The 12,447-nt window shown below is 32.5% G+C and overlaps 1 protein-coding gene across 1 annotated transcript in view; it reads left to right on the forward strand.

Annotated features, from left to right (window-relative positions):
- LOC109091276 (WD repeat-containing protein 70) overlaps positions 1 to 12,447 on the forward strand; it is a 72,004-nt gene that overhangs the window by 32,395 nt on the left and 27,162 nt on the right. Inside the window, 2 exon segments of the mRNA XM_042732053.1 lie at positions 942 to 1,116; positions 12,017 to 12,141. Of these exon segments, the coding sequence (XP_042587987.1) occupies positions 942 to 1,116; positions 12,017 to 12,141 (300 nt within the window).

The raw sequence follows: 12,447 nt of genomic DNA on the forward strand, positions 1-12,447 counted from the left end.
AGAAATATCAGATAAATAAATTCAATCAATATTTGAAAAAAACAATGATTAATAATTATCTGATAAATAATAATTATCTAATAATTAAAAACTTATTTAATTGTCTGAAGAAATATAATTTTTACTTATTGTGATTTTTTTTGAATAATAATAACTAAATAGATAAGTATTATTACATAATAATAATCCTCGAATGAATGAATGAATAAATAAATAATTGTCTGATAAATAATAATCTGTTACAATAAAAAAGTCATTATCTGATATATATAAAAACATGATCTGATAAATAAATATGCAGAATTTTGTGTTTAATTTCACAAAATGTTTGTGGAAAAAACAGATGTTGCAAGATTTTTGTCTATTTTTTCTCTTGAGATCTGCTCCTCTGATTAATGAATCATTATCCCATGAATTATTCTCTTAAACTCTCATTTCTCTCAGCCGCTCTTAAACTGCATTTTCTCCACTTTTCTTCACTTCTATTTATTATTTGCCTTATTTACTGCGGGAATGTTTCTACAGCAAAGAAACACAACACACCAGACACCTTGACTGTGAAAATGATGAGTTATGTGTTAAAGTTTTTCAAATTTGGAACCTGACGGGAATTTTTTGGCACCTTTTTCGGTCTGTAAAGTAAAGTGTATTAGTTCAGAAAGTTGAACTTGTTGACATCTGTACCAGCGTATCACAACAGTTTATCTGATGATTAGTACTTCATTTTTTATTCACAATATTTACATTTATTTAAAATAAAATTGTTTTATTTTAATTAACATAAAAATAGTTTTATTTACAATATTAAATCTTTTATTTTTTTATCTTTTGTTTTCTTTTTTTAAAAAATAAAATAAAATCTAATTATGTCAAGTACAGTTATATATTGGTTTTATTTATATTTTTGTAATTTTTTGAATCCGTTCTTGTCTTGTTCTCAGGACGGTGCGGACGTGGGACTTGAACTCGGAGAAGAAGCACAAGTCTGTGTTCAAGCCTCGATCGCTGCAGGGCAAGAGAGTGACCCCCACCTGCTGCACCTACAGCCGCGACGGGAAACTGATCGCCGCCGGCTGCCAGGACGGGACCATCCAGATCTGGGACAGGAACCTGAGCGTAAGTGCTCCGCTTCATCTTTATCTTTACACCATGCTGTTATCCTGGATGACACACGGGAAGTGAGACGGCTATTAAAAGGCTGCTGTTCAGTGTCACGCCATGTGACCGTCCCAGACGCGAGGGGTCAGAGGTCAGAGGTCACCGGAGCGCTGACGCTGAGCAGGTCTGCGGCGGTGCGGTGTTTTACTGAGTAAAGCGTGGGTGTCCGACCGTCTGGTCTCCAGCCTGACGGGGATGAATGGGGCAGGAGGGACGCTGATTTGTTGCTGTTTGTGTGTGTTTGCGTGTGGTCTGACAGACGAGTGAGAATCAGGGATCTGGAGGTTAATAAAGATGCTTGTGCGCGTTCTGGTGCAGTATGGGAAATTACTTTATTTAACCCAGTAAAGCTTGACATATGAAGAAATAATCAAAAATCATTAAAATGGAAAAGTTTGTTGAACTTTTAGACTAAATATCTATTTAAAAAAAAGAGTGTGCATGTCAGATCTGTTCTGATGGGAAACAACAATACTGCATACAAGTCTATGAATATATGTGACCCTGTACCGCAAAACCAGGTTTAAGTGTCAATTTTTCAAAATTGAGATTCATGCATCATCTGAAAACTGAATAAATAATCTCTCCATTGATGTGTGGTTTGTTAGGAGGACAATATTTGTCTGAGATACAACTATTTGAAAATCTGGAATCTGAGGGAGCAAAAAAATCTAAATATTGAGAAAATCATCTTTAAAGTTGTTCAAATTAATACGAATTGTTCATATAACTAAATATTATTATATGTAATGTAAATAAATAAACATATATATATATATAGCTATTTACATATATAGATAATTATTAACAATATAATATAAATATTATATATTTTAATTAGAAAATGTGTATTATTAATAATGATATATATATATATATGAATGCATTATATGCATGATTTATAATAAATCTATAATAAATTGCATTATATACATTTTTATTAAATTTATTGTATTTATTAATTTATTAACTATTAATAATAGAAAATGTTAATATATTTTTTCTATTTTCTGTTTAAATAATTCAGTGTAAAATCTAGTCCTGAACAGAAGCTATTTAAGACCAGCTTTATTTTATTTCATTTCATTACATTTGATAGTATTTCCATGGTAGCTGACATGTCATTAGACTATAAATAATCAGAAAAACATTTTTTTATTATTATTTTTATTTTATTTTACAGCCATTAAAAGCACCGTCATGAACTAAGTGTCTTAAGAGCCACATTTTCAGTGCATTGCACTCTTGTGTGTTATTGTTTAAAGAAATGAATGAGAATCAATGAGCCAAATTGGGGGGAAAAGTCAACAAAAAGGCAGTTTATTGGTTTATGCTTATTACATAAAGCAGTATTTTTTTGCTGTGAAGCTTGCAAACCTTAGAATGAATTCTTAGAAGAATAGAACTTACTAATAAAATGATGCATGCAAATAAATAAGTATTATTTATAACGATGCATGCAAACGTTGTTTTTCCTGTATTGTTTGTTAAACGTCTTGAGGTTATTGACATATGTGATGAGAAGAGTGTGGCTCTTAGCAGGTAAAGGGTAGTTGTTTCAGCTCACTTCAGATTGTAGATTTTCAGCTCTAGACCCTCAGTGGACGGGACACATTGGCTTTGACGTTGATCTGTTTATTATCAGGATCCCAGATGAAATAAGCAGGTGTGAGAGAGAGATTTTCGTAATGTCATCCACAGCTGTGCTTTACTGTATGGCGGTAATGAAAAGAGCTCCAGAAACTCTTCCGAAAGCAGTTTTAACAGATTGAGTAGGTGTTGTTCGGTCACTCAGAATTGTTGTTGGTCTTTTCCCATGACATGGTCACTGATGGATATTATTGCCGCATTCTCCACAAACTTCATTCCCAACAACCGTGGAAAGTTTACATCAGAGTTCCTCAACGAGTGAGTCGAGCCCCAAAAATGAGTCTCAGATCTGTTCTGGGCTAAAACAACAATGCTGATTACCTGAATACTAAAAATAAAATACAGCTATAATTATAGATCATATAACAATAAATAAAATATTTGTATTGTTTTATCAACTATTGTTTATGTATTATGTATATAATAGATATTTATAATACAAATATTTAATAGAATATAATTATTATGTAACATATATAGTGCTTTGCGAAAGTATTCATACCCCTTAATTTTATGTGCTTAAATTACTTTTTTTTCCACATCAATCTACACTTTATGCACCATAATGGTAAAGCAAAAAAAGGTTTTTAGCATTTTTGCAAATTTAGTAAAAAATAAAAAACTTTAAAATGATTCCATTGCATAAGTATTCATACCCTTATCTGGGACAATTGAAGTTTAGCTCAGGAGTATTCATATTCCTTGTAGATGTTATTACACTTTGAGTGAAGTTAACCTGTGGCAAATTCAATTGAATGGTTTTGATTTGGAAAGGCACACGCATCTTAATAAAAGGTCTAACAGCTGAAAATGTATATCAGAGAAAAAAAACAAGCCATGAGGTCAAAAGAACTGCCTGTAGAGTTCAGAAACAGGTTTGTGTCAAGCCACACATCTGGGGAAGAGTTCAGAAAAAAATTCTGCTTCATTGAAGGTTCACAGAAGCATGTAGTCTCTGTTACCCTTAATGGAAGAAGTTTGAAACAACACTGAGAAATTGAAAAACAACCCTCCTGGCCAAACTAAACAACTAATGGAGAAGGGCTTTGGTTAGAGTGGTGACCAAGAAGCTGATGGTCACTCGAGTTGAGCTCTATGATCATATGTGAAGATAGGAGAAATCTACAGAAGGACAAACATCACTGCAATACTCCACTGAATTTGGCTTTATGGCGGTGTGGCCAAACTCAATCCTCTCCTCAGTGGAGACACGTGAAAACACACTTGGAATTTGCAAAAAAAGCACCTAAAGGACCCTCAGACTCTGAGAAACAAGATTCTCTGGTCTGATAAACCCCAATTCCAAGCATCTTGTTTGAAGGAAACCAGCTCTGCTCATCACCATCCCAAAACTATAACATAACATAACATATGGCAAAAAAATGAAGGGGTATGAATACTTTCGCAAGGCACTATATATTTGCATGATCTACTCGTTCTTACATGTTCAGATCACATTTCACCTCAAAAAATAAATTATATATTTTGTGTAAAGGAAATGAACGAATATATATTAATTTTACATCATTATTTTTTGCATTTAAAATATAGTTTGCATAAAGAAAAGATACTGCTGCTCTCCTCGTTCTCACCGCAGGTGTGAAGCTGTTAATGAAAACAGTTTTTATTCCCCTGTGCTGGAGTTCCTTTAATAACTTTTCCTTCTAAACAAAGCTCTAGAAAAACAAGCTCCGGACGTTGTTGAATTGGCCTGTCGCGAGTCGTTAGCGTCGTTACGTCTGAGGGGACGAGGCCTTAATTGGCAGCAGGAATGGGAGTTAACGCAAAGCATATGGCCGTGCCGTAAATACCCAACAGCCCCTGCGCCGGACAGAGGGACTGGATGGGTACAGGACAGACCGTGAATAACAAGCGCAGCGTCTTCGCTGGGGTTTATTTTTTTGTAGTTTTTAGATTTTCAGAGTCACTGTGAGTCAATCACTGGTAGTTCGGCTCCTGAAGAGCAAATCATATTTAATTATAAATATATTAACTTTCTTTATAAAATATCTATTTAATTTTTTGTTTATTAATTATTTTTTTTTCTTCATTAAAAAAAAAAACACATTTTATAATAAAAAAATTATAAAAAGTATAATAATTTATGCAATATAATTTTTTTCTTTATGCAAACTAAATTTTTAATGCAAAAAATTACTAATTATAAATGTATTAATTTTCTTTATACAATATCTATTTAATTGTCTATGTATTGTTTAATTTTCTTTTTTCTTTTTTTACTTTAGAAAAGAAATAAATTTGAATATTTAAATTATTATATAAATATATAAAAATTCCTCTTTACAATGTTTATTTTTCCTTTATGCAAACTATAATTTAAATGTAAAAATAATGAAATAATGTAAAATTATATATTTATTTACTTTCTTAATGCTATATATATATATATATATATACTATAATATATATATATATATATAGATATATATATATATATATATATATATAATTTTTTTTTTTTTTTTTTTTGGTGAAATGTGATCTGAACATGTGTCCTGGTATTTCTGCGTTGCAACAATTTAATTAAACATATCCGTACGTGTGATATAACCTGAGCGCTGCCACCTGTTTAATGGATTCCTGGTATTTCTCATGTGCTGAACTATGACACGTCACACGCTGAACTTCCTGTCTGTCAGCGCTTATACCTCATGACCAATCAGGCCCATCACAGTATCAGCCGCTCTGTGTTTGGTTTTCCTGAAGAGGCTGTTGTTTGAGAAATCATTCACAGACGGTGTGAACCGATCCTCTGGATATCAAGTCACATGACACATACATGTCTAGTGTTTATGAAAAAGCACTGAGATTTGCCAATAATCATCCAAAACTTCTTTATTTTATCCCTGAGGTCCATTAATGGATGACCGGAATAAGAAAATGATATAATTACCCAAAGAAGGCCTATTGAAACACATGCATATAATGTGTCACACGATGGGACGTGTGAACAGATGATTCTCCACTGCTCCTCTGTTCCTCCACAGCCCAAAAACCTGTGATTTATTACTGCTGCTTCTGTCAGACTAAATATTTACCCAGCATTCCCCAGCAGCTTACAGTAACAGCCCGTTCCTCGAGGGGCAGTGACTTACACTAGCAGTCGAAAAGCTCTTCTGCTCACCAAGCCTGCATTTATTTGATCCAAAACACAGCAAAAGCAGTAATATTGTGAAATATTTTTACTATTTAAAATAGCTGCTTCCTATGTGAATATCTGTTAAAATAGTAATTTATTTCTGTGATGAGCAGCTGTATTTTCAGCATCAATACTGCAGTCTTCAGAAATCATTCTAATATACTGAAGAAACATTTCTGATTATTATCAATATTTATAACAGTTGAGTACATCTTCAGGATTCTTTAATGAATAGAAAGATCCAAAGATCAGCATTTATTTGAAATTGTAACAACTTTTGTAACACTAATGCACTGTTCCATTAAAAAGCAATTTTTCAATTTTTATTTAAATTTTTTGGGGAAAGAAATGATAGAAATTAATATTTTTATTAAGCAAGGATGCTTTAAATTGATCAAAAGTGATGATACAGACATTTATAATGTTACAAAAGATTTCTATTTCAGATAAATTTTGTTTTCTTGAACTTTGTCTTCGTCAGAGAAACCTGAAAAAATTCTACTCGGCTGTGTTCAACATAGATAATAATCAGAAATGTTTCTTCGACATATTAGAATGATTTATGAAAGATCATGTGACACTGAAGACTGGAGTAATGATGCTGAAAAATCACAGGAATAAGTTACATTTTAAAATATATTCAAATAGAAAACCGTTACTTTTTTGCCGTACTTTGGATCCAATAAATGCAAGCTTGGTGAGCTTCTTTCTTCTATCTTAAAAATCTTACTGTTCACAAATTTTTGACTGGTAGTGTATCTTCACCTGAAAAGATCACAAAACAACTAGTAGAGTGAACCCGGGCTGGTTATATATTTCTCATGCACATATAATGAAAACACATGCAAACATTACCAGCCACACCCAGACCTCCATCTCCTACATATTAGAAATTACAGATCACAGATCTCTCATTGGACAACGTTATTATTACGGGGTCATGACCTCTCATCAGTCGGACTCGTGTCTGATGTTCTTCAAAGCTGTGAGGTGATGTCTTATCATCTGCGTGATGTTTCAGAAGAGATCAGATCCGTCTCTGACAGATCCTGTATAAACGTCAGCTCTTATTGCCATTCTAAAAACAAACACATATAATATAAACAAAAAAAAAATAAATTACATTATAAAAATTATAATAATTCCATATTATATTACTTCATACTACCTATTCATGGTTACAATTTTTAAGGACAATAATGCATTAAAATACAAAAAGAATACAGCATATGAAATTGCTTATAAATGTAGATTTTACATATTGTAATGCCTTATCTTTCAATTTATAATAAATATTCTTGATTTAATAATATTATATATATTACAGGCTATACTACAAATTATATTACATTATAGTATTTTAGTGTACTGTATTATCATATACTGTATTATATATTATACTATACTATATTATATAGCATTATAGTTCTGTATATCTGGACTTGGTTATGAATTTTAAAGAGTATAATGGAGTAAAACACGTTAAATAATACAACACAAAATTATTTATGTGTTAAAACATGTCCTGTAATCAGTTCAATGTGCTGTTTAATATAATATGTAATATAATTTGTCTAATAAAATATGTAATGCATAATTATATACATATACATAAACTAGAAAACATTTGAAGTGGATCAAAACTTCTCCTAAAACCAAAATGTGTTCTTGTCTTAGGACAACTTTGATGAACTACTTTATATATATATATATATATATATACTATATATATATAAGTTATATATATATATATATAATAATATATATATATATGATTACCTATTTATGAAGTATAGAGTTTAATGCATTAAAACAAGTAATATTGGTTAATAAATTAGTTTTATAACATGTTTTATTTAACAATTAATTATTTATTTATAACTCTAACCACAGTTTTAATACTTTGCTGGTACACCATCTAATTATAATGCATTTAAAACACATGATATAAAACAAAACTGTGTGTAGATTATGCATTATACTCTTTTAAAGCATAACAATGTGTATGTGAGTGTTATAATGTGTTTTAAGTGAGGTCACAGTTATTCACAAGAACATATAAGAGTTTATAAGGCGATAAAGTGCATTGCAAACACCTTTATGGAGTCGAGCGCATGATTCCCGGGTCTTCCTCAGGAAGTCTCATGGCTGTAGACGTATTAAGACGTCCGGTGCTTCTTTGATGCGCTTCCTCTGTTAATCTGTTAATCTTCCAGAAGAACAAGCACACCCTGAAACCCAACACACGTCCATCAGGAAAGCTCTTATCAGCCGTTCCTCACATGTCTCATCAGTTGTAAAACACTCACATGGGTTTGGTTACTTCCTTCCAATGGCCTGATAAAGTTAGAGCAAGTCCTCCCAAATTTAACCTGCTGTAGTTACCTATAGCCAGACAGTGTTGAAGAGTAATGGAATTACATTATTTAAAGGGACACTCCGACCCAAAATGAAAATTTTGTCATTAATCACTTACCCCCATGTCGTTCCAAACCCGTAAAAGCTTTGTTCGTCTTCAGAACACAATTTAAGATATTTTGGATGAAAACCGGGAGGCTGGGGTCCATAAAAGATATGAAAGTCGTCGTCAGAATACTCCATCTGCTATCAGACGTGCAATCTGGGTTATATGAAGCGACGGGAACACTTTTTGTAATGAAGAAAACAAAAATAACGACTTTATTCAACAATTCCTTTGTTAACAGTCTCCTCTGTGTCTCTCCATATCACCGTATGCTGCGTATGCTCTTCTGTATCATCCACGCCCACAAGGATGCGCTGTTTTATTTCAAATCAAAGCTAAATGCACGTAGAAACAGCGCATCCTTGTGGCGCGGATGACACAGAAGAGCATACGTTTGCATGCTGTTTGTGGTATGACGCCCTAAATAAAATCTCACAGGAACATCAGCTATGAATTTGGAACGTAACTTATTTAGACGTAAGTCTTTAATTTTATACCAATATTAGAGTAAAAACCTGTTATGTAAAATATTTATTATAAATGAAATAAAATGAATATAGTGTATTTCATTTGCAGGAAATTTAAACTTCTAGAACTTTTTGATGCTTTAATTTTTTGAAAAAAATCCCACTTTTGCAATAATTTGCTGAGCTTCTTCTTTATGGCGGATCGCAGACTTATTAGTGCATTACCGCCACCTATCTCTCAACCATTGACACGCTATCTACAGTCTCTATTAGGAGTGTCAATGGTCCATTTGAGAGATAGGTGGCGGTAATGCACTTATAAGTCTGTAAAGCAAGAAGAAGAAGATGCGAACAGGCTCAGGACAGTTCAGACATTGCGGTGAAAATCAAGAGGTAAAAAACGATATAAATACTGTTCAGTTTCTTGCACAGACCGATCGTTTTGTGTCTTTACACATCAATTTATCGGCATGAGCCGCAGGGTTTAATTTTGTGTATGTTTTATGATTCTCAAAGCCATGATTCCCATCCACTTACATTATAAGACTTACAGACTGCAACGGTTTGAGTTAAAAATCTTTGTTTGTGTTCTACTGAAGAAACAAAGTCCCCTACATCTTGGATGCCCCGGGGCTAAGCAGATAAACATCACATTTTCATTTTTGGGTGAACTATCCCTTTAAGGGGGAAAAAATGTTTTTTTTTTTTTTTTAGCATTTTAATTCGATTAGATTATTTTAATGCATAAAAATTTATTTAATACATAATTTTATTTATTTATTTTTAAATTATGAAAACATCACATTTCCTTCACAGTAACACCCACAGATGAATCTTACACTGTTAGAGCAGAGATAGTTAATAACATGCGTCGTGGAGAAACATAAAGACGCTTGACAGCCGCTCCGTCCTTCGTTTCAAGTGGAAGAACTTGAGTGAATTAATGAAGCTGATTTGGCCGTGGGTTAATCAGCAGAGCGGAGCACGAGCAGGTGGAGAAACTCTGATAAAGACGCCAATTATGCAGCAGTAAATTGGTTTGGCGGAGAGGACAGACAGTCGTTATCTGGCCGTTCCAGTGCCACGACTTCTGTTCAGCGTCCCGTCCGTCAGCTATTTCTGGACCTCGTTTTCTCCTCCGTCGATCTTGTGTCGTTTCTTCCCGTCCTCAGCTCGTGTTTTCCCTCTCTTCGCTTCTTGGGTTTCCATCACTCTTCATTTATTTTAATTGAGCGGGGCTAGTTGTCACGGCTCCAGTGAAAACTTCTCATGGTGAGTTCGTTTTTGCGAGTCACTTTCTGTAAGAACTCAAACCGTGAAGTTTTGGCTACAAAAAAAACAAAAACCCTATTGAACATTTCCACTGTTACTGACAAGGAAAAAGAGTTCACAAGTGATATACTGTATGCTCTTTGTTTACCATGATGTCATTCCAAACACATTGTTATTTTTTTTATTTTTTTTTTATAATTTGCTTAATTTTTTTCCAATCTGCCCTTTTATTATTATTTTAAATATAATTATATATTATTTTAAATAAATATATTTCCTTGTATTAATTTTATTTATGGTCTGCTCTCTACTATATTAAAATAGAAAAAAAATAATAAAAATAATAATAATAATAATAAAATGGCAAAGAATCTCACATCAAAATGACTAAAACTTTACCTAAAGAAAATATAAAAAAAAAATCTAATTCAAAATATTACCAAAAAATATTACCTTTCTAGTATATCAGTGATACTTAAATAAGGTTTCTGCATGATTTCCTGATCTGTTCGATCTGTTCATCCTGACAGCTTGACAGAAATTGTGAAATATTATTAGGTGAATCATACGCTTTGATCATGGTCATCATGTGTTTTATTGCTTTAGGGTTTAGCTGAGGATGTGTGACTTTGAGGGCACTCAGACTTTTAATGGCGCTCAGAGTTCAGACACAGATTCAGACGAGCTCTCCTTCATTAAGAAACACTGTCCACCCATACAATCAACATACACAAGAACACAGCAGTGTGGTGGAGGTCTTCCTCTCACCGGTGCACACACACACACACACACACACACACACAGACCAGATATCACTCACTAGTGTACAACAGCTGCTGCTCATTGCTCAAACAGGGATTATGAAATAGATGTAAAACTGATACACCAAAACATATTTAAATAAAAATCATAAACACAATTATTTTTAACTCATTTTAATTTCCCCATTGAAAGCATAATTGTGTGTGTGTGTGTGTGTGTTTGTTTGTTTTTACAGCGTTATTTTCTATTTTCATTTATAATTTTATTTTACCTGTTTATTAAATTTTTTTCATTTATTTTTATTTATTTATTTATTTTCCTTTATAGTTTTGTTTCACCTCTTTATTTCATTTTATTTATTTTCATTTGTTTTATTTCAAACTATTTAATTTATTTTATTTTATGTATATATTTATTTTAATTTGTGGTTTCATTTCATCTGCTAATTAAATTTTTACTCCAGTTTATTTGATTTTATTTATTTATTTTAATTTATGATTTTATTAAATGTTATTTATTGTCACTTATTTTATATTTTATTTCAATTTATTTATTTAGAATTAATTTATTTATATTTTAATTTAAAATTTTATTTCACCTTTTCATTTTATTGTTTTATTTTAATTTATGATTTTGTTTCATATTTATTTTATTTTTTTCCATTTATTTTATTGGTATTTCAATTTTCTATTCTGTTCTGTTCTGTTCAATTCTCAGCTTTCAGCTATTCTGCTAATAAAAGTGTCAAAACCTCACAAAAACAAATGTGTTTGGTATAAATTGGTGTTGGAGCTCTTCATTGAGCTGCATTAGATCCTCAGAGAAATCATTCAGATCTCGTCACTCTCTCAGACTCGCTGGTCCAGTAATTGAACACACAGTAGGGTCTCTCTTCAGGAGAAGGGTTTTTGGCTTACAGTCCTTGTGTTGGTGTTGAATGTGAGAATCGGTGAATGTTTTGCAAAACCGGAAAGCTCTTTTTCCAAACTCAAACCTCTTCTCCAACATACGTCCTCAGAGCCTCCCATACCTTCTCATATCTGCTCCTGCGTCTCTTATGTGTGCTTTGGTTGTGTTTTTCAGGTGCACACTAAGTTCCACTGCCGCCAGGCTCACGCCGCCGGATCCGATACGACCTGCCTCGCTTTCTCTTACGACGGAGTAACCCTCGCATCACGAGGAGGTCAGACCCACCGCTGCTTCTGTCTGTGTTAGGACTGGCTATATGAGAAAGGAGCAAATTATATCTATTATCACATTACAGACCAAAAGTTTGAAACATTACTATTTTAATGTTTTTGAAAGAAGTTGCTTCTGCTCATCAAATCCTGCATTTATTTGTCAAAAATACAGGAAAAAACAGAATATTGTGAAAATATTCTTACACTTAAATATTGTTTTAAAATTATTATACTTTAAATAGCATTTATTTCTGTGATGCAAACTTAATTTTTCAGGATCTGTTCACATGAATCCTTTCGAAATCTTCTCTCACAAAAAAAACAACAAAAGCA

The sequence above is a fragment of the Cyprinus carpio genome, chromosome B10 (genome assembly GCF_018340385.1).
Source record: "Cyprinus carpio isolate SPL01 chromosome B10, ASM1834038v1, whole genome shotgun sequence".
Taxonomy (NCBI): Eukaryota; Metazoa; Chordata; class Actinopteri; order Cypriniformes; family Cyprinidae; genus Cyprinus; species Cyprinus carpio.